We start from the raw sequence: 26,681 nt of genomic DNA, 5'->3' as shown, positions 1-26,681 counted from the left end.
ATGAGCCCTAATGTAAACTATGGGCTTCGGGGGGTTCTGATGTCAGTGTGAGTTCATCAGCTGTAACACACGCACCACCCTGATGCCAGCCTGCTGATAATGGGGGACACCGTGCCTGTCGGGGGTGGGGAAGGTGGCGTATGGGAGACCTTGGCATCTTCTAATCACCCCCCCCTCCCCCACCTTTTTTCTGTACTGTGCAGCTTGTGGGATCTTAGTTCCGCAACAAGGAATCGAACCCAGGCCCCTCGGCAGTGAGAGTGCAGAGTCCTAACCACTGGGCCTCCAGGGAATCCCTCTTCTGCTCGGTTTCACTGTGAGCCTAAAACTAGTCTAGGAAATAAAATTTACTTACAAAAAAACCCAAATTACCCATAGGTGGTGGACGGTGTTTCAGATAAACGTTGTTGCTTAGTTGCTAAGTCATATCCTAGACTCTTTGCGACCCCAGGAACTGCCAGGCTCCTCTGTCCATGGAAATTCCCAGGCAAGAATACTGGAGTGGATTGCCATTTCCTTCTCAGGGGGATCTTCCTGACCCAGGGATTGAACCCAGATCTCCTGCACTGCAGGCAGATTCTTAATCATCTGAGCCACCAGAAGCCCTCAGTGCTAACCCTGGGCCAAACTGTTTTGCATGTTGTTGAATTGCTCAGTCGTGCCCGACTCTTTTGTGATCCCATGGACTGTAGCCTGCCAGGCTCCTACTGGAGTGGGTTGCCGTTTCCTTCTCCAGGGGCTCTACCCAACCCAGGGATTGAACCCACATCTCCTGCATTGGCAGATGGATTCTTCACTGCTGAGCCACCAGGGAAGCCCTCTCAGCTAAGTGAGCAGCAGTTTACTTGCAAAGCAGTTGAAACATCTGCTATGAAACGTCCCTCCCTGCGGACGGGGTTGGCAGTGAGGAGAAACAAAACCTCAAGGAAAGGAGTTACTTCCCTTCTCGAGAGAAAACTGTTGCCAGCCAAAAGCTTGGCCTTCTCGGCCCAGCAAAGCCAAATGAAAAAATGTGGAGACAGTTTGGAGGAAATAGAAAGGGGGCTTTTATTCTCAGCTGGCAGAGAGGGGAACGCAGTAGGCTTGTGCCTCAAGAACTGTGCCCCCGGCCCCACGAGGAGTCTAGGGGCTTATATAAGACAAGGGCTTGCAGGGGTTGGAGATGAGGAGCGAAGATGATGGGGTCTTGATTTCTTCCTCTTGCATTGTTTCCAAGGCAGTCATCGACGGGTGTCAGTGACCCAGTAATGGAGTCTGGCAGCTTGGTGGCTCTGCCGTCTTCTTTCTGATATGTAAAAAGGGGCAGGGTGTTGCAAGGGTCAACACCAGCTAGGGGACGTATTTAGCACAGAGTCCAAGGAAAGCAGGTGCGAAGTGTAGCTCCTGCAGAGTTAGCGGGCAGAGACGCAAACTTAGTTACAGACACTCAGAGTTAGGAGCAAAGTCAACAAAACAAAACAAAAAACTAGGAATGTTCAGGCCTGCTGCTCACTGTTCTCTTTATCTTTGTTCTCAGGAAAGGGAAAGAGAAAAAAACCACTCCTCTTTTCCTTTTCACTGCAACAAAACCAACAGGCAAACCGAAATATACCTGGGGTTAAGCTTCTGGGCACCACACCCTGTGTGTCTGTCTGTGGAGTCGGGCTCCGCTGCCTGTACAGCTGGTGTCCAGTTGGGTTGTGTCAGCTCCTGCGTTCGCCCGGGCTGGCCCTGGACAGGACGCGCATGCCTGGCCTGGTTCCCCGCCCCCGCCCCTCCTCCTCCGAGAGCCCCGCCATGGGGACAAGCATGCATCCTGGCCTGGCTTCTCCCCAGGCTCTGGGAAGCCGCCCCTGCAAGGACGTCCAGGTGCTCCCGACTGATGGCGAGCAATCATGGATGGGCTCGACTGACCCCCAGGGCTTGTGATCACGTGGAAATGTGCCCGGCTGATGTTCCCAGGGCTTGTGGTCACGTGTGAGCACGTCTGGCTGGCCCTGGTCCTCTTTGGGGCTTAGATGGGCGGTTTTAAGCTTTTTTTCTAAAATTAATGGATTTATTTAGTTTTGGCTGCGATAGGCCTTCACTGTTGCGGTGGGCTTTCTCTAGTTGTGGCAAGCAAGGGCTTCTCTTGCTGCAGAGCGCAGGCTCCAGACACGCAGGCTTTGGTAATTGTGGCTTAGTAGCTTCCGCGGCGTGTGGAATCTTCCCGAACCAGGGATCGAACCCGCGTCCCCTGCATTGGCAGGTGGATTCTTAACCACTAGGAAAGTCCACAGGCTTTAGGCACACAAGCTTCAGTAGTTGTGGGACACAGGCTTAGTTGCCCTGCAGCATGTGGAATCTTCCCAGACCAGGGATCAAACTCGCATCTCCTGCACTGGCCGGCGGATTCTTAACCACTGGACCACCTAGGAAGTCCTGTTTTAAGCTTTTTAATCCGGGGAGTGACGTATATGGGAGGTGCCCCTGGGGTTCTTGGGGACATAGTGACACACAGAGGCCCTCCAGACTCATTGATGGAGACAGAGAGAAAAAAAAGGAGACAGAGAATTTGCATGAAGTCAGACTAAGTGAGGCAGAAGAGACGAAGAGGCACAGACAGGGACAGACGTGCTGAGTGAAGGAGACCCCAGCTTACCTCGGATACCGAGGGTGGGCTTAGAGATGCTCCACCCAGAGTGGTGGCTGCTACCCACAGGAGGTTGTTGATCAATTGACATAAAGCCAGTCTCGATCTGGAAGTACACATGTGTGTGCCCGTGCGCTCAGTCGCTCAGTTGCACCCGACTCTTTGCGACCCCATGGGCTGTAACCCGCCAGGCTCCTCTCTCCATGGATTTTCCAAGCAAGAATACTGGAGTGGGTTCCCATGCCCTCCTCCAGGGGATCTTCCCGACCCAAGGACCAAACCCACGTCCCCTGCCGGTCCTGCATTTGCAGGTGGGTTCTTTAACACTGAGCCACCTGAGAAGCCCAATTGGGATGTGCTTCAGTCAAGGCTATGGTTTTTCCTGTGGTCATGTATGGATGTGAGAGTTGGACTGTGAAGAAGGCTGAGCGCCGAAGAATTGATGCTTTTGAACTCTGGTGTTGGAGAAGACTCTTGAGAGTCCCTTGGACTGCAAGGAGATCCAACCAGTCCATTCTGAAGGAGATCAGCCCTGGGATTTCTTTGGAGGGAGTGATGCTGAAGCTGAAACTCCAGTACTTTGGCCACCTCGTGCCTAAAGCTGAAACTCCAGTACTTTGGCCACCTCATGCGAAGAGTTGACTCATTGGAAAAGACTCTGATGCTGGGAGGGGTTGGGGGCAGGAGGAGAAGGGGATGACAGAGGATGAGATGGCTGGATGGCATGACTGACTCGATGGACGTGAGTCTGAGTGAACTCTGGGAGTTGGTGATGGACAGGGAGGCCTGGTGTGCTGTGATTCATGGGGTTGCAAAGAGTCGGACATGACTGAGCGACTGAACTGAACTGAACTGAACTCAGTGACAAAATACTCCCTGGACCTTGAATACATAATATGAGAAAGAGTATGAGCTATCTTGTTGGTCATTTCTTATGCTGAAAAGACACCATTTTAAAATAGACTGGATTATGTTGGTGTTTGACAGAGAAGGATAAAATTCTGTAAAGCAATAATCCTTCAATTAAAAAATAGATTGGGTTAAATGAAACATAAGTATAATTAATTTCCATCAGTTTGTTTTGGTTTTTTAATGTAGATGTGTAAAAGTGCCTTGCTGCTAAGTCACTTCAGTCATGTCCAACTCTGTGCGACCCCATAGATGGCAGCCCACCAGGCTCCCCCGTCCCTGGGATTCTCCAGGCAAGAACACTGGAGTGGGTTGCCATTTCCTTCTCCAGTGCGTGAAAGTGAAAGGTGAAAGTGAAGTGGCTCAGTCGTGTCTGACCCTCAGCGACCCCATGGACTGCGGCCTTCCAGGCTCCTCCGTCCGTGGGATTTTCAAGGCAAGAGTCCTGGAGTGGGGTGCCATTGCCTTCTCCGGTAAAAGTGCCTTGGTGGCTACTATTTGTGGTTTATGCTGTGTCTTTGTTGGACTGTGCTGATTTAGAAAGCTGACTGGCCACCTTAACAACCCACAGTCTTTGCAAAGGAGATTCAGAAGAAAATGGGTATTCCCCCTTAAGCAGACTCTGATAGAATCTCCAGAGAGCATGTGGCCAAGCGGCATTACTCAGAGACCTCGTGTGACCTATTCTTTCTGTCCCCAGAGAGATAAGCTAACTTTCCAAGTCTTGCTTAGCAGACGGTGGCTTTTCTGACTTCCCTTGAAATTTGTGATTTCAGTCACTGAAGACATCTTTCAGACAAGATGGTTTTTCTGACAGTGACCTCTCATGTTATTTGATCCTAATGATTTCTGGACTCTGACTTCATGGTCATGGGGGGCTGGAACAGTGCAGAAGACAAAAACAATAAGCTGGACAGAAGGTAAATATACCCAAATTGAAGTCCTAAGAAGAGAAAAATGGAACATCCATGGGGGAAAGTCTCAGCGGCTTGTGGGACACAGAAAGAAGCTTCTATATGTGATTAATTGGCAGTCTGAGGGTGAAGAAGAGAGAGAGCCAAGGAAGAGCAATATTTGAGGAAATCGTGACCTAGAAATTGTCCAGTCTTGTCTAATTTAAATTTTTTGTGTGATTTCATCTTTCCTTTTAAATTTATTTTTATTTTAAAACTTTATTTATTTTTAGTTGAAGGATAATTGCTTTGCGGTTTTGTGATGATTTCTGCCATACATCTACATGAATCAGCCACAGGTATACATGTGTCCCCTCCCTCTTGAACCTCCCTCCCGCCTCCCACCCCCATCCCACTGCTCTAGGTTGTCACAGAGCCCTGGTCTGTGCCCCCTTTGTCATACTCCAATTTGAATTCTATCCTGCTTCTAATTATCCAATGTGATCCATATTTGTTTTGCAAGTTGGATCAGCCTTCAAGTCACTGCTTCCAGAAGCTCAGAGAAACCCAAGATAAGTACAAATAAAAGTGTTCAGTACTTCGGAGTGAATTAATCCAAACTACAAAGGAAAAATAACATCAATCTTATGAAAAACACATTGCCGAGGAAAAAGAGAGACTATAACTTATATCCCATGTATTTATTCATTTATTTATTTATCAAGTCAAGTGTTAGTTGCTCAGTTGTGTCCGACTCTGCAACCCCATGGACTGTAGCCCATCAGGCTCCTCTGTCCATGGGATTCTCCAGGCAAGAATACTGGAGTGGGTTGCTATTTCCTTCTCCAGGGGATCTTTCCAACCCGCGGGTTGAACCTGGGTCTCTTGCATCTCCTGCATTGGCAGGCAGATTCTTTACTAACGCCCCACCTGGGAAGCCCCAGCAGATACAAACTGCTACACAAACAACAACACAACAGCCACAACACAGAGAGGTTTTTTTGTTGTTGTTAGACATACTGAGGGTTCCTTGAAATAGAAAGACAAAGCTGGAAGACACACACTCCTAGGTGTCAAGCCTCACTATGGGGCTAGAGTGTCTGGTCCATGTGTTACTGGGCACACATACACACACTAATCATTAGAACAGAGAGCTCTCCTGCGATACAGTACAGGATATCCAACAGCTCAGTGAGGAAAGGATGGTGCTTCCAATAAACTGTGCTGTATTAATCGGATTTCCATATGAAAAATGCATGTGGACTGTTAGCACACAACACCCACCCCCCCCCCCCACACACACACACAGCATTATGTCCCAAGGACTGAAGATATAAATCCAAAAAGTACGTCTCTAGCTCTGGGAGGAACATACAGAAAATTTCTTCACCCTTTGCAGCAGAAATAAACATAAAATAAAATTAGATAAATGGGCTCTAATAAGATTTAGAAATAATCTTTTTCAAAATGCAGCAACAAGAGAATGACCCTCAGCTAGATGAGGAACAAATATTCAAAAGGAACACATCTGACAAAGGACTCGAGCATAATAAGAAAAAGAGAAAGCTTCCTATTGTTTAGTTAAAAAAAAAGTCAACTCAATTTTCTAAAATGAGGAAATGAGAAAAATGACTCAAACAGACATTTCAAAAATTGGATGAATATTCAAATGACCAAAAGCCATAGGAAAATGTTTCCAAATGCATTAGTTACCCGAGACATGCAAAGTAAAACCACAAAGGTACCACCACCCCTCACAGGGGGGCAAAAATAATTAAGGTGGGAAAGCAGAGGGGCAGGTGAGGATGTGAGGTAACCAGAATGCTCAGAGTGTGAACTGATGCCATCACTTCGAAACATATTCATAAGTACCTACTAGAACTGAATAAATGCACAGCACAACACATGGCAATTACACCCCGAGGTTTATTCCAACAGAAACGCACATATACGCTCATCACTGGACATTAATTAAGACATTCAAAGCAACACTTTCCATTCTAATGTAAACTGGAAGCTAAGCAAATGCCTCTTTACACTAGGGGGGATGTATGCATGGTGGTGATTCACACAATAAAATACTCCACAGCACCCAGAGTGTTAGACAAATCTTAAAATATTAGGTTGAGCAGAGGAAGCCACACACACACACACACACACACACACACACACACACACACACAAAGAGGCTGCAGAGAATATTCACCCTGAGATAAAGAACCAAAACACGCAAATTTAACCCATGCTGTTAGAAGTCAGCAAAGTCATTACCTTTGGAGAAAAGTTACTGGCAAACCTAGGAGTGCTCAATCTGAGGATTCGTCAAGCTGTGCATTTGATATGTGCACTTTTAATCTATTACACTTCAGTAAAATTCAACACACACACATATGCTGAGACACATCAGAGGGAAATTGCTGAACTCCAAAGGCAAAATCTTAAAAGCACTGAGAGAAAAAGGACACACTATTTTCAAAGGAGCAATGAGAAGATCTGCAGTTCATTTGCAACAGAAATGATTAATGCTATATTTAAGCGCTAAAAAATAATGCCACCCTAGAACTCTACAACAGGAGAAAACTTCAAAATTGGAGGTGAGATAAATACATTAATTTCAGGCAATGAAAAACTGAATTCTTCACCAACAGATGGGCACCAAAAGAAGGAAGTGTGTTCTTCGCTTCAGTTGTGTCCAACTCTTTCAAGCCCTATAGAACATAGCCTGTCAGGCTCCTCTGTCCCTGGGATTCTCCAGGTAAAAATACTGGAGTGGGTAGCCATGCCCTTCTCCAGGGGATCTTTCCAACCTGGTGATTGAAACTGCGCCTTCTGCATTGTAGGTGGTTTCAGGTAAAAGGAAAATAATCCCAGTGGAAAGACATGCAGGAGGGAACAAAGGATAATGGAAAGGTAAATACTTGAGTAAAGACAGGAATTTCAAAAGATGGTCACATTATTAATAAATAGAACATTCAGTTCAGTTCAGTCACTCAGTCATGTCCAACTCTTTGCAACTCCATGGACTGAAGCATTCCAGTTCTCCCTGTCCATCACCAACTCCTGGAGTTTACTGAAACTCATGTCCATTGAGTCGGTGATGCCACCCAACCATCTCATCCTCTGTCGTTCCCTTCTCCTCTTGCCCTCAATCTTTCCAAGCATCAGGGTGTTTTCCAATGGGTCAGTTCTTTGCATCAGGTGGCCAAAGTACTGGAGTTTCAGCTTCAACATCAGTCCTTCCAATGAACACTCTGGACTGATCTCCTTTAGGATGGACTGGTTGGATCTCCTTGCAACCAGGGACTCTCAAGAGTTCTCTCCAACAGCACAGTTTAAAAGCATCAATTCTTTGGCACTCAGCTTTCTTTATAGCCCAACTCTCACATCCATACATGACTCCTGGAAAAACCATAGCCTTGACTAGACGGACCTTTGTTGGCAAAGTATCTTTTTTGGGTGGGATCCAACATTCTCCTGTCGATGGTTGTTCAGCAGCGAGTTGTAATTTGTGGAGTTCTCAGAGGAGATGAGCACACGTCCTTCTACTCTGCCATCTTGCAGTCAAAGGAATAGAACATTAGTCCATGCTTACTCCATACCTGATTTCAAAAATCATTTTCAAAACTCTATAAAGTTAAAAACAACAATGAACACACGTATGTATATAATATGCATGCAAATAAGTATACATGTGGTCACACTGTATTTACAAAAATGCAAGAGAAACTTGGACACACAATTTTGGATGTTGGCTGCTTTAGGTGGTGAAGGAGTGAAGCCTGCTGTGGGACACCGTGGATATAGACAGGATTTTGTCAGTTTTCCTTTCGGATGGGGATCACAGAGTGTTTCTTTCCATGTTCTTATTTTTTCTTCGTTGCGGTGGCTTCTCTTGCTGTGGAGCACAGGCTCCAGGGCACGTGGGCTTCAGTAGTCGTGGTTCATGGGCTTAGTTGCTTGTGGGATCTTCCAGGACCAGGGATGGAACCCGTGTCCCTTGCATTGCAAGCTAGGTTCATTACCCACTGGACCGCCAGGGAAGTCCTCCCTGTCCTGTCTAACTTTCTTTAAGGTGGCCTTTGGAAATTTCCCAGCAGTGTGATGGGAAATATGTAACAGTTACAGCTATGAGAGAAGCACCGATCTGTAGCACTCGCCAGTTTCTGGGGAGTGAATACAGTGTGGCTCATTGCAAGCTTCAGCCTTTGACAAAATTCAACATCCATTTATGATAAAACTCTCCAGAAAGCAGGAATAGAAGCAACATACCTGAACATAATAAAAGCTGTATGTGACAAACCCACAGCAAACATTATCAATGGTGAAAAATTGAAAGCATTTCCCCTAAAGTCAGGAACAAGACAAGGGTGCCCACTTTCACCATTACTATTCAACATAGTTTGGGAAGTTTTGGCCACAGCAATCAGAGCAGAAAAAGAAATAAAAGGAATCCAAATTGGAAAAGAAGTAAAACTCTCACTGTTTGCAGATGACATGATTCTCTACATAGAAAACCCTAAAGACTCTACCAGAAAATTACTAGAACTAATCAATGAATATAGTAAAGTTGCAGGATATAAAATCAACACACAGAAATCCCTTGCATTCCTATACACTAATAATGAGCAAATAGAAAGAGAAATTAAGGAAACAATTCCATTCACCATTGCAACGGAAAGAATAAAATACTTAGGAATATTTCTACCTAAAGAAACTAAAGACCTATATATAGAAAACTATAAAACACTGGTGAAAGAAATCAAAGAGGACTCTAATAGATGGAGAAATATACCATGTTCATAGATCAGAAGAATCAATATGGTGAAAATGAATATACTACCTAAAGCAATCTATAGATTCAATGCAATCCCTATCAAGCTACCAACGGTATTTTTCACAGAGCTAGACAAATAATTTCACAATTTGTATGGAAATACAAAAAACCTCAAATAGCCAAAGCAATTTCATGCCAGGTACCATTTCATGCCAGTCAGAATGGCTGCTATCCAAAAGTCTAAAAGCAATAAATGCTGGAGAGGATGTGGAGAAAAAGGAACCCTCTTACACTGTTGGTGGGAATGCAAACTAGTACAGCCACTATGGAGAACAGTGTGGAGATTCCTTTAAAAACTGGAAATAGAACTGCCTTATGACCCAGCAATCCCACTGCTGGGCATACACACCAAGGAAACCAGAACTGAAAGAGACATATGTACCCCAGTGTTCATTGCAGCACTGTTTATAATAGCCAGGACATGGAAGCAACCTAGATGTCCATCAGCAGATGAATGGATAAGAAAGCTGTGGTACATATACACAATGGAATATTACTCAGCCATTAAAAAGAATACATTTGAATCAGTTCTAATGAAATGGTTGAAACTGGAGCCTATTATACACAGTGAAGTAAGCCAGAAAGAAAAACACCAATACAGTATACTAACTCATATCTATGGAATTTAGAAAGATGGTAATGACAACCCTGTATGTGAGACAGCAAAAGAGACACAGATATGTATAACAGTCTTTTGGACTCTGGGAGAGGGAGAGGGTGGGATGATTTGGGAGAATGGCATTGAAACATGTAGAATATCATATATGAAATGAATCACCAGTCCAGGTTCGATGCATGATATAGGATGGTTGGGGATGGTGCACTGGGATGACCCAGAGGGATGGTACAGGGAGGGATGTGGGAGGGGGGTTCAAGATGGGGAACACGTGTATACCTGTGGCAGATTCATGTTGATGTATGGCAAAACCAATACAGTATTGTAAAGTAATTAGCCTCCAATTAAAATTAAAAAAACCACTAAAACAATAAATAAATATATTCCAATAATTTTTAAAAAAGTGAGATCACTAAGCCTGCAGTTGGTGAGGGATGTTCACAGTCAGGTGTCGGGAACCAGCTTGAGCTGGTTGCTCCACACACCACTGAGTGTAGTTGTCAAGTGAAATTGTATGACTCCAGGGGCCTAGGGCTGCAGGGCTGCCTTTAAGGAAGTAAAGTTCAGGATGGGTTAGGAGGGAGAGAGAGCAAGCCAGAGGGCAGGAGGGAGAGAGGCAGAGACAGAGAGATAGAGACACAGAGACAATGAGAGACAGAGGGAGAGATAGAGAGACAGGGAGAGACAGACGCTGACAGAGACAGAAATACAGAGAGAGAGAGAGACAGAGGGAAAGGGAGAAATTTTATTCAGTCAACAAATAAGAGGATTTTAGATAAAGCCCTCAAGAAATAGTTTTCATATGTATCTTACATTGCTCATTATACAGAATTGCAAGATACATTCAGCAACTCACTGACTTTCACCAAGGAAATTATTATCTCTGTAAGTGATACTGAGTCCAAATTCTGGCTGGAATAATCGTGTGAGTCTGTATGTGTCGCTTGTTTTGGTGGCCTGGGTCGTGGCTGCGGTGCAGGCTCTCTCCAATTGTGCGGGGTTCTCCGTGCACTGGCTGCTCCTGTTGTGGAACCCGGGCTCCAGGCGTGCTCGGGTTTCAGCAGTTGCGGCAGGCAGGCTGAAGCTGTGTTGCACGGGCTTAGCTGCTTCGTGGCACGTGGGATCTTCCCAGACTAGGGGCCAAAAGTGAAACTGAAGTCGCTCAGTCGTGCCCGACCCTCAGCGACCCCACGGACTGCAGCCCACCAGGCTCCTCCATCCATGGATTTTCCAGACAAGAGGACTGGAGTGGGGTGCCACTGCCTTCTCCATCTCGATCATGAAGCTGTCATAATTACTGGGCAAGGGAAATTTTGATGACACATTTAGGGGTACATTAAAACATAAAATTGGTATCACTGTTAGAACATGTCAAGATGATCTTTCCCAGGAACTGAAATTAAAATTTTTACAAGAAGCCAAAATCCTCAAGCAATATAATCATACCAATATTGTAAAATTCATAAAAGTTAGCACACAAATACAGCCTATCTACAAAATTAAGGGACTTGTTCCAGGACGTGATTCCCTCTCCTTTCTGAGAAAGAAGGATGACCTAAAACAGTGACATTTTTATTAGATGCTGCTTCTGGATGGCAAATCTCAGGTAAAAATTGTATATGCAGGGACCTTGCTGCAAGAAACTGCCTGGAGGCGAAAATAATGTTCTGAAAACCAGTGACTTTGGACTGTCTCGTCAAGAGGATGATGGTGTGTATTCATCTTCTGATTTAAAGCAGATTCCCATTAAATGGACAGCACCAGAAGCTCTCAATTATGGGAGATATTGGGACCAAACTAAGGACCAAATGTCCCCGGCATTGGCAAGCAGATCCTTAACCACTGGACCACCAGGGAAGCTCCATAATTTTTTTTTTTAACAAGAATAATATACTTGTGTATTTAGTAGGTAAAGGAGTATTATATATCACCATCGTCATAAGACCTGGTAGTTGAGGAAAGAAGAAAAGTAAAAAAGTCTTTAAAAGCTTTGATATGAGTTTAGCACTTGTAAAACCAAATCCTGGGCAGTTTGGATAGGAGGCTTGGGGCCTATAGTTCACGTCAGGGAGTAGTTAGGGGATGAGGGCTGCCTAATATAGCATCGGATTTCCTGTAGAACAGTTTCAGGAAGCCCTGTTCTTTTCTCAGCCCAGCCCGGGGCAGAACAGAGAGACCCACACAGAGCAGAAAGAAAACTGCTTGGTCTTACGTACTCGCTGAGATACAGAACTGTCGGCCTGTGTTCTGATCCCACACACCTGTGTTTCTGCCTCTGATGTGTTGCTGTTGAGTTGCTCAGTCGTGTCCGACTCTTTGCGACCCCATGGACTGTCGCCTGCCAGGCTCCTCTGTCCATGGGATTCTCTAGGCCAGAATACTGGAGTGGGTTGCCTTGCCCTCCTCCAGGGGAACTTCCCGACCTAGGGATTGAACCTAGGTCTCCTGCATTGCAGACAGAATCTTTACCATTTGAGCCACCAGGGAAACCCTGAGGGGAAAACAGAGGTGTGGGCTAGTCTGGAAAACTTGAGGTGAGCTTTGCAGCAGAGTCTCCTGGAAGCAGGGAGCATGCCCCCGGACACCTCGGCACTGTTGACTCAGATTCTGTACTGTAGGCCCACAGATCCACAGTGGACACGCCCATATTTAATGGTTGTGGTTAACTGTCTGCAAGTTATCTGTTAGTAAAGCTCATAAAAGCCACTAATGACCATGAGCGAGGGAGACACACACAGAGAGAGGTCAGAAAGGTGGTTACACGGGGCTGCGTTAGTGTTCGTCCTAGTCAGCCAGGGTGACCCTGGTTGACTTTACTCTAGCCTTGACTTTACTAGCCTCACACTTGAGCCTTTAGCTGCTACCCTCGGTCAGGCCATGATACTAAAACTTAATTCATCACTGTCAAGGTGACAGCTATGTTCAGCATTCAATTTGGCTCCAGGGAATCTCGTCTTTTCATTTTTGACCATATGACCTTTGCTGAGTTTTCATTTCTTTGAGGCATTTAAGACAACCTTTAGAATATGCTATAAAGCAGTTTTTTTTTTTTTTTAGGTAATTATTATTTTTTAAATCATTTATTTATTTTTGGCTGTGCTAGGCCTTTGAGGCTGTGTTGGTTTTTCTCTAGTTCTGGCAACAGGGGGCTACTCTCTAGTTGCGATGCCCTCTTTGTGGTGGCTTCTCTTGTTCCGGAATACAGACTCTAGGGCACAGGCTCAATAGTAATGGCACACGGGCTTAGCTGCTCTGCAGTATGTGGGATCATCCCGGACCAGGGATTGAACCCATGTCTCTTGCATTGGCAGGTGGATTCTTTACCACTGAGCTATCGATAAAACAGTTATTATTTTAAGACAGTTATTATTTTATGCAGTGTGGTCCACAGATTTAGTCTGATATTTGACAGAAAATCTAGCACAGTTATTCTTTACTTCTTAAGAATTCCAGGGGTAGGCAGTCACAGGGCTTTTTCAGCAATTCCAGGAGTTTCTACAAACCTTAGATCTTGTATTCTTTCACCTCAGTATGTTCAGTATCTCTGCTATGGTAGTCAAGCTTGTTGCCTCAGGGTTGCAATATGGCTGTTGCAGCTCCAGATATCACATCATCATCATATAGCTGCCCATGGACAGGATTAAAGGGGCCAAACATCTTATGAGACCCTCTGTTAATAAGACAGAAATGTGATTCCAGAAACCCTGATATATTCCACATTAAGTGTCATTGACCATCCATGGTCTTGTGGCCCCCTCTGGACAGTCACTGCAAATGGGATTGTTGGATTGCCTTAGCCCTATACTGCATCTTCTCCACTCCCTCTTCCCTAGTCCAGGGTTGGAACACAGCCCCTCAGATAGAACTAGGTTTCTGTTAATAGGAAGACTGAGCACCGGTGCTGTGTAGACCACCATCACCACCTGGCAGAGCTCCTCCCGGGAGAAGCGGCTGTTCCCTGGCCTCAGGGACAGAGGACAAGGGATTCCACGATGGGGCTCCTGTCCTGCAGGCTCCGTGTGCACACACGCCTCCCACCCCCAAGCCCTGTTCTCATTTCAGCTCCCAGCTGAGGGCCCCACTGGGTCCCAAGCCCAGCGCCAGGTCCCAAGGTCTGTCTCCCCATCACTCAGCTCTGGGATTTTGTGTGTGCTCACCGGCCAGCCCCGCCTCCCCCGGTTCCAGCACCGCCTGGGGAAAGGGGCAGAGAACACATGTGATAAGATATTTTTAATGCACTTGACACCTCCTGGGAATGTAACATATATCGCAATATTAAACACTCAGAGGAGGGTTTCGGAGTTTTCCATTTTCAATACGAGGAACCGTTGGCATAAAGTGATGCAATTTTTGCCCAAGAACAGAGTCGGGACTGATGGTCAAGTCGGTGTGCTGCACAAAGTGTGTTCTGCTCATGGGTGGAGAATGGGGCTCCCCCCTCAGGGTGCACCCGGAGAGGAGTTGAGCCTCATGGGAGCTCAGAGGGAGCAACAGCTGGGAGCTGCCCCTGGGTCCCCTTGGGGGGAAGTGTGATGAGCGGGGAGGGCGCTCTTCCCCTTTGTGTGAGGCTGTTGGTTGGAAACCGCCCCATAAAGGCCCGGGGGCACATCCCCTTCTGTGCAGACTGCAGGCTCCATCCCTCAGCACCGACTCCAGGGCGCGTCAGGACAGGGCTGGGCCATGGCGCCTGGGCCCTCCACCCTCCTGAGCCTGGGTGAGTCTGGGGGTGCTGGGACGGATTCCAGGGGCAGAGGGGCTCTGCTCAGCCCTGACTCCAGCCCAGGAGACGCCGGAATCCTGGGGGGCAACGTGGTTCCCCCTCCATCCCCGGGGCTGCGCCCTCAGCTTTGGCCCAGACCCAAGTGACGGGGAAGGTTCGGTCCTGGACACGGACTGGGTGTGGGGTGAGAGCAGACTGAGCCGGGCTGGCCTGGAGGAGAGGGTCGGGTTGTCTGAGATTTCTTCAGAGCGAGGAGAGGGCTTGCACTCAGACGTAATGTTGTGGGGGCGGTGTTGGGAAATGATGGAAAGACACCCGGCCACCCCACGGCTCCTCGAGGGCCTCGGGACTGCGGCCAGTGAGGAAACCGCGAGGCGGGCATCTTCTCACTAGAGCTTCTCTTCCAGCGCTCTGTCTGGCCCAGACGGCCCGCACCCAGCAGGGTGAGTCTCCCCCAAACCCCCGCCTCCCCAAGACGGACCTCGATGAGAGCGGAGCCGACCCGGGGGCCTGGGGGCCCCGGCTTATACCCCGAGCTGCTAACAGCCCCAGGGTGGGACCCTGGCCCGGGTCTCCCTTGTCCCCCTCTGCCCTCGATGGCCCCGCAGGGACGACCCGACCCTCCGGACCGTGCTGAGCCCGCCAGCTCGCCCCCTCCTCTCCCCGCCACCCCCGCGAGCCCAGACCGCCCCCGCCCCCACCCCGCAGCCCCGTGCAAACAGCGCTCGCTGAGGACCAGCCCGGCCGTCTCCTCCAGCCTCCCCCTCCAGCCTCCCCTGCACACCGCCCCCCCCCCGCCCCCCACCCCGCGCCCCTACCTGAGGCTACTCGCTCACTGGGTTTTCTTTCACTTTCTGAATCTCGCCGCCCAGCCCAGCCCTCCCCACCCTGGGTGGTGACTCCTCCGCCCTGCCCCTCAGCCCGGGGACCGTCCTCCACGTCTGCTCTTAGCTCAGGAACCCCCTCCCTCGACCCCCGGGGGTCAGCTCGGCCTCCCGCTGGCCCCCTCCCCGAGATTCCCACACTCACCCCGAGGGCACGCGTCACCGTTGGTACCCATGGATCCGCACAACTGTCTGTGAACGTCTGTCGTCCCTCTGGACTGTCAGCCCCAAGGGAGCAGGCGCCGGGGTGTTTCCCGTATTTGTGGAGCCAGAGGCACATGGAGGCCTCAGTAAATGGATGGACGGATGGACGGGAACTAGATGTGGGGGAAAGAAAGAGGGAGGGGGTGAGGGGGTGAGGGAGGGGTAGCTCTCCCAGTCTGTGTTGCTGAGTCTCAAGGGCAGCTGCCTGTCCTGGGTGTGAAAATGTGAGGTGAGGGGAGCAGTCTGCAGAACGGGGAAGTGAAGGGTGTGTGTGTGTGTGGTGTGTATGTGTGTTTGTGTATATGCGGGTGCATGTGTGTGTGTATATGAGTGTGTGTGTATGTGGGCAGGTGTGTGTGTGTGGGCAGGTGTGTGTGTGTGCAGGTGTATGTGAGTGTGTGTATGTGCACGTGTGTCTATATGTGAATGCACATGTGTATGTGTGTGCAGGAGTGTGTGGGTATGTGTGTGTGTGTGCATGTGTATATGTGGGTGGGTGTGTGCATGTGTGTGTGTGTGCATGTATGTGCATGAGTGTGTGTGTGTTTGTGGAGGAGTTGGAGCACAGGTCTGGTCCCACGTTCCCTGGCGGGTGAGGGTCACTGTGTCCAGGGTGAGTCTGCAGGGACCGTCCCTGGGTTTTCTCAGTATTCTCTTCCTCCATCCCAGTGTATTTCCGTGTCCTTGTCACTGAGGCTTCTGGAAACCCCACATGTCTCAACTAGGCAGGGGCGTGGTGGGGGTCGTGGTGGGGGGTCGGGGGGTCGAGGAGGACTTGCAGCCCTGAAGCAGGAAGTTGGCTTCAGAGTCAGCGAAGTCCCCACAGAGGCAGGGGCTGGCAGAGTGCGCTCCTCACTCACTCTCATTGTTGTCTTTATCTGGAGATCAGCTGTGGTTTCAGGACGTGCACACAGGTGTCAAGTTGATGCTGTAGGTGTGGTGGAATTTGTGGTATTTAATTTTGTGTCTCCTCGGCTGGCCCATGGTCATTTACATGGTCAAACATTCTGGGTGTGTCTGTAAGGATGTTTTGGGATGGTATTAACGTTTAAATCATTGCGTTTTGAGGACAAGCAGATTGTCCTCCACAATGTCGGTGGGCCTCATCCATCCGCTGATGGCCTGAACTGAACAAAAGGCCGACCTCCCCTGAGCGAGGGGGCTGTGCCAGCAGACGGCCTCTGAACCTGAACTGCAGCACCAGCTCTCCTGGTCTCCAGTCGGCACCCACCCATCAGATTCTGGGCTTGTCTGGGTGCTGCAAAGTGGACACAGGGACCCTCAGCTCCTGGGGTCTGTGGGGCCAGATCTGTGCTTCAGGTCCTCCACACACACACCCCTGCACACCCCCCACACCTGCACACACCCACACCCATACACACCCACACACATGCACACACATACCTGCACACACCCGCACACATACACCCACACACACACCTGCACACATGCATACACACATACCTGAACACACACACACACCACCCCACACATACACACACACACCCACAGCCCCCACACATTCATACCCACACCCCAACCCCCCCACATACATACACACACTCATACACATACACCCACCCACATCCCCCCATGCACATGCACACATACACCCTCCCCACACACACGCACACACATATATACCTGCACACACACACATACCATACACATCCCCACACACATACACACCTCCCCCCACACACATATATACCTGCACACACACACATACATGCCATACACACCCCCCACACACACATATATATACCTGCACACACACACATACCATACACACCCCCACACACGTACACACCCACACACATATATACCTGCACACACACATACACACACATACATACCCATACACACACCCACACCATACACACCCCCCCACACACACCCACACATATATACTGCTCACAGACACACACACACCGATACACACCCCCACACACATACACACCCCCCCACACACCCACACACATATATACCTGCACACACACACATACCCATACACATCCCCATACACATCCCCACACACATACACACCTCCCCCCCACACACCCACACACATATATACCTGCACACACACACATACCATACACACCCCCACACACGTACACACCCACACACATATATACCTGCACACACACATACACACACATACATACCCATACACACACCCACACCATACACACCCCCCCACACACACACCCACACATATATACTGCTCACAGACACACACACACCCATACACACCCCCACACACATACACACCCCACACACACACCCACACACATATATACCTGAACACACACACACACACCCATACATACCCCCACACACACCCACACACATATATACCTGCACACGCACACATACACCCCACACACACCCGCATGCGCACACACATATATACACCCCCCACACACACCTGCACATACACCTACCCCCCCCAACACAATCTTTCCCAGCACAGGCAGCGACCCGTCCCTTCAGACCCAGCACAGGTCACTCCCACCCACTCAGAGCCCTGCTTTGCTCGTCCCAGGAATGAGCCAGGGCATCCCCCCCTGTGTCCCCCTGCCCCTCTCTCTGGAGTGGCCGTAGGGCAGGGAGGGAGCCGCCCCCAGCTGCTCTGTCACCTCCCATGTCATCCTGAGCAAGATGTGACCGAGTCTCAGGGTCCTTACGTCAGTGGGGAGACTAACCGCAGTGGCGGGAAGTCACCTGCTCCTGCGACGGGCAGGGGGGTGGGGCTGTCCACTGCGGGGGTGATGGGAGTGTTCCCAAACTGGATGCTGGTGAGGGCTGTACACCTCTGCAAGCTTCCAACAAGTAAAGGAAGCGAGAGAGTAAATTGTGTTGTGTGGTGATCTCCACTGAGAGAATTTTGTTGTGTGGTGATCTCCACTAAGATGAGAGAATTGTGTCGTGTGGTGGTCTCCACTAAGATGCGTGCGTTGTGCTGTGTGGTGATTCTCCACTAAGACGAGTGGGTTGTGTGGTGTGGTGGTCTCCACTAAGATGAGAGAACTGCGTTGTGTGCTGGTCTCCTCAGGACAGACCCTGTGGCCCTGCTCTCCCCTCCTAGGGACCCTGCCCAGACCCTCCATCTCAGCTGAGCCGGGCTCCGTGGTGCCCTGGGGGCGGCCGGTGAGCATCGTGTGCCGGGGCCCTGCCGGGGTTATGAGCTTCCGCCTGGAGAAGGGTAATAGAAAGGACTATAAGGATGTGCGTGTCACGTCCCGAGGTGAACAGGAAACCGAGGCCAGATTCCACATCACCGCTCTGCGTGAAGATGCCGTCGGGCGTTATCACTGCCTCTATCAAAAAGAGTCCACCTGGTCAGCGCTCAGCGAGGCCCTGAGCCTGGAGGGGACTGAGGAGGCCGTCTCTGCCCTGCCTGCAGGTGTGCCTGGGCCCCGCTGTGCCCTCTGCCCACTGGCCCGCACCCCCGCCCCCCGAGCCCTCTGCTTCTGTCCCCTCTGCCCACGCCTCCCCTGCCTCCACGCCTGGCTCAGCTCCCTGAGCCTGGTCTCACCAGGCAAGTCACAAGGTCCAGGGGACCCCTGACCAGGGCTGGATGGTGCCTCAGGGGACTCTTGGGGTGAGGCCATGCCTGTCCTGTGTGTGGTCAGCCTCCAGGGTGTCCTGGAGTCGGGTCCGTCCAGCACACTCTGACCCCCCACCCCCAGAGAAGATCACCATGAAGAGTCTGGGCCGTGATGCGGGGCACAGCTCCCGGAGGTGCAGACGGTGTGACCACAGCACGATGGAGCAGGGGGCTCTGCCTTGTCTGGCCCCAGGCCCCTTTTCTCAGGAATCTCGGGGTGTTGTCCGGGGTTGAGTGAAGGCCGTGCGTGGCCCATGGTTGGATGCTCAGGATGGAGAGGCGCCAGGCTGAGTGGGACAGACCCTGGGCAGCCCCCACACAGCAACAGTCCTTCTCCTGTCCCCCCACCATCACAGGACCCCTGGAGGCATAAGCTCCCCCACCACTCTGTGCTGCTCCTCGGCTGCTGAGTAGCTGACCCCTGCCTGGAGGGGTGTCTTGGGGAGGGCTGTGTGCTGGGATCAGGGCGCAGCCCTCTCCTGGACTTGGCTCAGAGACTGTGAGAGCGCAGCACGGGGCTGGCAGGCGCAGGGCACCAGGGTGTCTCAGACACTCATAAGGACCCTGGGAACAGCACCCACCTGGCTAGATGACCCTGCACCGGGCGCCTGACGGCAGTAATGCCAGGACAGCCCATCGTGGGCGGCACTTCCCGGACCTTCTCAGAGACTCCGCCCCTTTTCCTATGCAGAAAGGAGCTTACAGGTTCTTGTCCAAAGGCACAGGGATTGGAAGGGAGGAACCAGCTCAGGGCAGCCCGACTGGACCCCAGACTCGGGGGTTTGGCTGCAGCTCCGCAGTGCCCCCTTGCGGTCAGGGTGTAAAGGAGGGCCCGGCTCCCGCTGAGAGAGGGACAGCGGGGCTAGGAGCCAAAGGGAAGGGACCACTGATGGTTATGCCTGAGCAGCCTAGAAGGCAGACCTGCCCTCTCGGAAGGCCCTGAACCCGCCGGGGGTAGCAGTCCAGCTCAGCCCCCTTTCATCTCGCTCCCCAACTCCCATTTCATGTTGTGGAGACTCATGTCCAGAGAAGAACCCATCACCGAGACTGCCTGGATCCAGTCCCGCCCTCCCCAGCTCCGTGCCCCGGATTAAATCGAATCACCCAATCCTTCCACGTTCCTCGTTGCTCGTGTGCAAAACCAGGAATAAATGCACCGACCCCGCAGCACTGCCTGAGCCTGGAGAAGCGTTAATCTTATTCATACGAGGAAATATTTTCTTCCCTCCTCGTGGAGTGTGCTCTTTGGGGAAAGAGGGAGAGAATGGGCTTTGGTGTTGGTATTATTCCAGCTCTGCCAATATACTGTGGACCCAAGGCTTCAGCGCTCAGACCCGGCTTTGTAAAGCAGGGGAGAGCAAGTCCCAAGCCACAGGACTGGTGTGCGTGTGAGAGCTTTCTTTATATCTGAGTGTGAACACCATAAACACCCAGCATGTGTGTGTGTGGGTGGTATGCAGCAGGTGCTCCATAAGGGCATACTGCTGATAATCTGATTCCACCCTCCCAGCTCCCACAGGCCTGTCGACAGAGCAGGTTTATATTCTCATCGGGGTCTCTGTGGCCTTTCTCCTTTGTCTCTCCCTCCTGGTCCTTCTCCTCCTCCATCGTCAGCTCCGGAGAAAACGAGGTAGGTCTCAGGGACAGGGGAGGGTGACTGGGCAGGCCGTGTGGGGGTGCTGGAAAGAAGCCTTCTCTTCTTAATTCACACCTGACTCTCCTCAGGGCCTCCCAGAAGCAAAGACGAGAAGCAGAGACGCCAGGGGAGGTGAGGGCCCTGGGGATGACCTCTCAGACTGCCCGTCCTCTGCCCCCAGGCAGCCCTCAGGGCTCACATGTTCTTTCTCCTCAGGCTCAGCCCAGCTGTGGATGTCCTAGATGGGACCCCAGGTAAAGACAAGGATGGGGGACAGGTCTGGGAGGGGAAGCAGGGGTTCAGTGCCATGCAGGAAGCAGTGGTGGGGGTGGGGGTGGGGGATGAAGCATTCCAGGATGTTCCAGGTGGGGTGGAGATGAAATATGAAGCTGTGAGGTCAGGCATATTTGTCTCCTAAGCTCCACCTCAGAGAACTGAGCCCTGGTCCTCCTCCCGTTCAGGTGTGGCCAGCGTTGACAGATTTCCTGATGTGGATGGAGAGGTGGGCGCCTTCGTAAGTGTTTGCATTCATCAGCTAATGCTATGAACCAAAGCCCCTACAATTTAGCAGCTTAATAGAATCATCTCAGTTTCTTGGGCCAGGAACTTGGAATCGGATCGGCTGGGTAGTTCTGGCTCACGGTCTGTTCTGAGGTTACCGTCAAGATGCTGAGCAGGGCTACACTCATCAGAGGCTCGACCAGGGCTGGAAGATCTACTTCCACGATGCTCAGTCCCCTGGCAAGCAGGCAGGATCTCACATCCTCACCACACGGGCTTTTCATGGTGGTCAGACTCCCCCAGAGGGAGGGACCCTAAGAGAGAGGGACAGAAACCACAATGTCTTTCTGTGTCCTCACTGTGGAGGTGACATGCCCTCACTCTGCCACCCAAACTCACCCTGCATCTTTATCCTCAGACCCCTGCTGCAGGAGGCTCCCAGGAGGTGACCTACGCCCAGCTGAACCACAAGCTCCTCACCCAGAGAGTGGCCAGAGCTGTGTCCCCGCCGTCCACAGAGCCCCTGGCCAAGTCCAGCACGTATGCAACCATTGCCAGACGTTGACCGCATGCCCACCTGGCCTCTGCACTAAAGATGCAGGAAGCCACACTTGCAAAAGCCCAAAGTGGACGTTGGGTTTCCCTGTGGAATCATTCCTTTCTGGAAAGACATCTAGTCGATCCTCCTGCAGGCAAGCGCTCAAGTCCTGAGATCCCACATTACCTTCTAGGAGATTCATTAACCATGTGATCCCTCCCACAACCAACTAGCTCCTCAGAGAGGTGTAGCACTTGTTTCAAGAGACCCAGCTATGGTGTTTATTGCCTGTTTCCAGAGACCCAGCTCTAGTTCTTGGCTGTTTCTAGAGACCCAGATTTGGCACTTGGCTGTTTCAAGAGAGCCAGCTATGGTGCTTGGCTGTTTCCAGAGACCCAGCTATGTTCCTACAGTTGCCCAGTGAATTCCTGATGTGTCCTGTGAATTTTCCACTGCCCCTGGAGAACCATTTTGTCTTCTGAGCTGACTCTGCAAACTTCCTAGAGTGCGGGTGGTGATCTTGAATCTGGGCTGCACTCATGCAGCTGATAGCTGATACCCAGTTTCTGGATCACACTTCACCTTGTTCATCAGTCAATGTTCTCACAGGTTCAAAAGCGTCAGCCCCACATGTGGCGCTGGGTACACAGGTTCTAGGTCCCAGTCTCTGCTCCACCGTCCCCCAAAACTCAGTGAGGGAAACAAGACGAAAACAAGACAATCAGTGTTTTCTGACCCAAGAGTGTGTCTTGGGGACTTGTGTCTGGGTGAAGGTGCAGAGCTGCCCCACCTGCATACAGCTCCCATCCCCTGCATGCACAGGTCCATGGAGGCACGCACACACAGATACACACATGCACACACTGTACACACACATACACTCATGCAGACACCCACATGCGTGGGCACGGTGGACTGGCTGAGGGAGTTGGTGAGGCCATGACCGCACAGGGAGGGCCCCTCAGGCTTTAGGTCCACCCGGAGGAACCGGCAGGCCCCCGTCTCCCACCCCACCCCAGTTCATTCCCACTGGACGCCATGCATTCCCCAAACACGAGAGGGCCCAGCAGCTGTAGGACACTGTCCTTGACCTGACCTTCACCCCTCACCGGGCTAATGCCTGTCAGATTTGGGATTGGAGGCCATTCATCCCAACAAGCATACAATGCTGCTGTAACAAATGACCACTCACACAGCAGCACCAAACAACGCAGCTTATTTCCCTATAGTTCAGGAAGGCAGAAGTCTGAGATCAGTTACACGAGGCTGAAATCCGGGGTGGGCAGGGCTGTGTTCCTTCTGGAGGCTCCACGGCAGGCTCCATTCCTTTACCTTTTGCAGCGTCTGGGGGCCATTTGCACTCCTTGGCTCATGGCCCCTTCCTCCATCTTCGGATCCTCTCTCTGACTAGGACTCCTGCTTCTGCGGTCACATCTCATCTCCTCACTCTCTGACCCGCCTGCTTCTCTTATAAGGGCTCTGGTGATTACACTGGGTCCACCTAGAATATCCAAGGTCATCTCCCCCTCTCAAGAGCCTTAACTCAGTCACACCTGCAAAGACCCCTTTTGCACCTAAGGTAACACAGCAGCTGGTTCCTGTCTTCCTGAGTGGGTGTCCGTCCGCATCACCACCTCCATTCGTGGGCTCCTCTGGGCTTGAATGCCTCACTCTAAATTCTACGCATCTCCTTGCAGGGATGTGTCCTTCTGTTTCCACTAGCTTGTGAAATAATGAATTCTTGAGAGTCTATTTCCTGTGTTCTAGAACCTCTGTGTAAGAGGAGGTCGGGTAGGAAGCAGTGGAGACTAGAAACACCCCCACCGTGTGACCCCAGGTGCCCATAGGGACAGGTGGCCCCTGTGTGACAGGACTGTGGCTGCCCACAGCACCGTGTCCTCCCTTCCTGGGCGCCCAGCGAGATGGTCTCCCAGCCTCCTTGCAGTTATGTGTCCTGCAAGGGATGGGATGACGTTCACAGTGAGCAGGATGCACGGAGCTGCTTCCAGGCCTGGCCCCAAACCCTCCCTCACAAGATCCTCACTGTTGGTCATTCTGCTGGTGGATATGGATGCCCTGGGAAACCTTGGCAGCACACTGAGAGTGGTGCCTGGCTCCCAGGATGACAGTGGAGTAGAGCTCTCTGTACCTCTTGTATTAGTCCTGCTTCAGGTTTCTGTAAAGTTGATGCTTTAACATGTGTGATACAGGCATATTCTGGTGTGAACATTAATAAAGGGAAACCTTTAAAACGGAGTTGGGAAGCCTAAAGGGGCGCTCTCTTGCCTCTCCCCTCTGTTGCAGCTTACTTTACATTTCTGGGCAGGAAGGCAGTTACCTTACTAGACAGCAAGCGGGAGGATGATTTTCTCCTTGCCCACCAACAGCCCAGCCAATGAGAAGCAGCCACAGCTCAGCCAATGAGAAACAGCCACATCGCAGCCAATGAGAAACCATTACTGCCTTGAACGCTTGCTTTTCTTCAAGGGGCTTTGATTCAAAGCAGCCTCTTTCAGCTTCCTCTTATTTCTGTGTTAAGTAATATTCCTCTCATTTGTTCTCTGAATTTGACTGTGGTTTGCCATAGTTAGAATGTCCTGAATTGCAATTCCTCTGCCATTCCTAAATAAACTCATACTAATGGTTAAAAAAAACAACCGAAAACTGCACATCGAATTTTAAGGTTGACACAGGACATCCCTTTTCCTGGATGAGCTGATAATATGCCTGAGTCAACTGTACAGGTCTCCTGCTTCTCTCATTGTGCCCCTCCCCCAATATTTGAGCAAGAATCCTCTTCCTCTGGCGCACATATCAAACACAAACCAGTGAATCCAGGGTCCACACCCCTAACCACCTCCTTTATGGGGGTCCACAATCTGGGCCACTATCCACTTGCCCTTGTCACCCCAGGGCCAGGTATAGGCTAACTAGGGACACCCCCTCCACCCCAGAACCAGCCAGGAGAGCGATTCCACTGGGCGGTGTGCGTGGTCACCGCCCTGCTTAATGGGGTCAGACTGTGGTGTGGTGCCCACTTGGATTAAAACAGAAACTTTACCCCAAAATCCCGCTAGGGGGTGGCAGCGTCCAGTTATCAATATTTTCGTTTTTAGTTCTTAATAGAAACATAAGAAATGGCACCCCACTCCAGTACTCTTGCCTGGAAAATCCTATGGACGGAGGACCCTGTTGGGCTGCAGTCTACGGGGTCGCACAGAGTCGGACACGACTGAGCGACTTCACTTTCACTTTCCACTTTGATGCATTGGAGGAGGAAATGGCAACTCACTCCAGTGTTCTTGCCTGGAGAATCCCAGGGATGGGGGAGCCTGGTGGGCTGCCGTCTACGGGGTCGCACAGAGTCGGACATGACTGAAGCAACTTAGCAGCAGCAGCAGTAGAAGCACAAGAAACCTGCATGCCTCTTACAGGCCTGGTATTTTTAAATGTCCTTATACATTTTAAGCATATTTTAATAATTCATCCTAGATTTAGCCAGCTCCTGCTGATGCTGCTAAGTCGCTTCAGTCGTGTCTGACTCTGTGACCCTATGGACAGCAGCCCACCAGGCTCCCCTGTCCACGGGATTCTCCAGGCAAGAATACTGGAGTGGGTTGCCATTTCCTTCTCCTCAGCCAGCTCCTACAATGGCTATTTTAGTTCTGCACAAACATTGGCACATTTAACCCTGGTAAGAATCTTCCACAGAATGTCCTACTCTCTCCTCCCCTTTTTGGCAAGAACCAGGGACTGAAACATTAGATAACTTGCCCAAGGTCGGCCAGCTCTGAGTGACGGGGCCACAGACCTACGTGAACACCTGACACCCTGCCCTGACCTCAGGGCAGGCTGTATCTCGACAGCCAGGGTTTCTGTCCTGGCTCAGAGGAGGGTGCCCAGCCCCCAGCTCATTATTAGTACTGATCTTTCATTTCTTATTCACACTCGTGGTTAGTTCCTGCAGAGACCTGTGTCCTAACTCGGTGGTCTTCATCTTTGTTTCCTCCGGTTCCATTCTTGTGCTGTTTCCCTGTTTCACTCTCTCTCTGCCTCTCTCTGTGTTCCTCTTTGTCTCTGTCTGTTATTTTCCCACCATTACCCTATTATTCAGGACTCTCCAGGACGGACAGGTCATCACACAGTTGTATGGGGATTTCTGAGAGGAGGCCATCACGGGAACAGACTCTCAGGGTTCAGGAGGTGGAGAGTCCGCCCCAGGACCTGCTGCAGACCCAGAAAAGCGGGTGACATCATCAGTGTAGGTGTGTGATAGCGTCAGTGTGCGTGTGTGACAGCATCAGTGTGGGTGTGTGACAGCGTCAGTGTGGGTGTAAAGGCCTAGACCGGGAGGGCGGAGGTGTCAGGCCCAGCCTGGGGTTGGGGAGGCGGGAACCAGGGGCTCTGAGTCTGAGGGCTGGAGATGCCCACAGGACCCCTTCTCTCAGCCACTAAACTCAGCTCATCTCTTCCAGAGTCTCCTTCGCAGTCACGCCCAGAAATACTGTTTTACCAGCTCTCGAGGCTCCTTAGCCCAGGCAGGTTGACACATATGTTAATGATCACAGTTAGAATGGTGCATTTCCCCTAAAACATGGCATGACCCTGACCTCAGGCAGACTCGCCGACAGGTGGGTGCTTAGCAGAGAGAAGTGTGGAGGGCTGGCGTTCCTGGAGACGTTCCTGAATATTCTATGCCCCCGCCCGGTTCACGGATGGTTG

General features: G+C 50.8%; 1 protein-coding gene and 1 long non-coding RNA gene across 3 annotated transcripts; one reads left to right on the top strand and one right to left on the bottom strand.

Moving 5' to 3' along the window:
- Positions 1–6,321: 6,321 nt before the first annotated feature.
- Positions 6,322–16,404, bottom strand: LOC104974955 (uncharacterized). The gene is made up of 2 exons (XR_009491464.1): positions 15,613–16,404; positions 6,322–13,533 (listed from the first exon to the last, which is right to left on the bottom strand). It is a non-coding gene; the product is annotated as an uncharacterized lncRNA (long non-coding RNA).
- LAIR1 (leukocyte associated immunoglobulin like receptor 1) lies at positions 14,483–24,215 on the top strand. Of its 2 annotated transcripts, none has more exons than XM_005219739.5 (8): positions 14,483–14,577; positions 14,991–15,026; positions 18,763–19,080; positions 20,795–20,914; positions 21,010–21,052; positions 21,137–21,174; positions 21,382–21,422; positions 21,840–24,215. In XM_005219739.5, the coding sequence occupies exons 1-8, from the start codon at positions 14,544–14,546 to the stop codon at positions 21,984–21,986; spliced, it is 777 nt and encodes a 258-aa protein (XP_005219796.1). In that variant the 5' UTR covers positions 14,483–14,543; the 3' UTR covers positions 21,987–24,215. The 2 variants fall into 2 exon arrangements, with proteins under 2 accessions (XP_005219796.1, XP_002695436.1); XM_002695390.6 differs by having other exon boundaries at positions 21,382–21,434.
- Positions 24,216–26,681: the final 2,466 nt, after the last annotated feature.

The sequence above is a fragment of the Bos taurus genome, chromosome 18, assembly GCF_002263795.3.
Source record: "Bos taurus isolate L1 Dominette 01449 registration number 42190680 breed Hereford chromosome 18, ARS-UCD2.0, whole genome shotgun sequence".
Classification (NCBI taxonomy): Eukaryota; Metazoa; Chordata; class Mammalia; order Artiodactyla; family Bovidae; genus Bos; species Bos taurus.
Note: the sequence above shows the minus strand (reverse complement) of the source record. Positions and strands in the feature narration are given on the sequence as shown.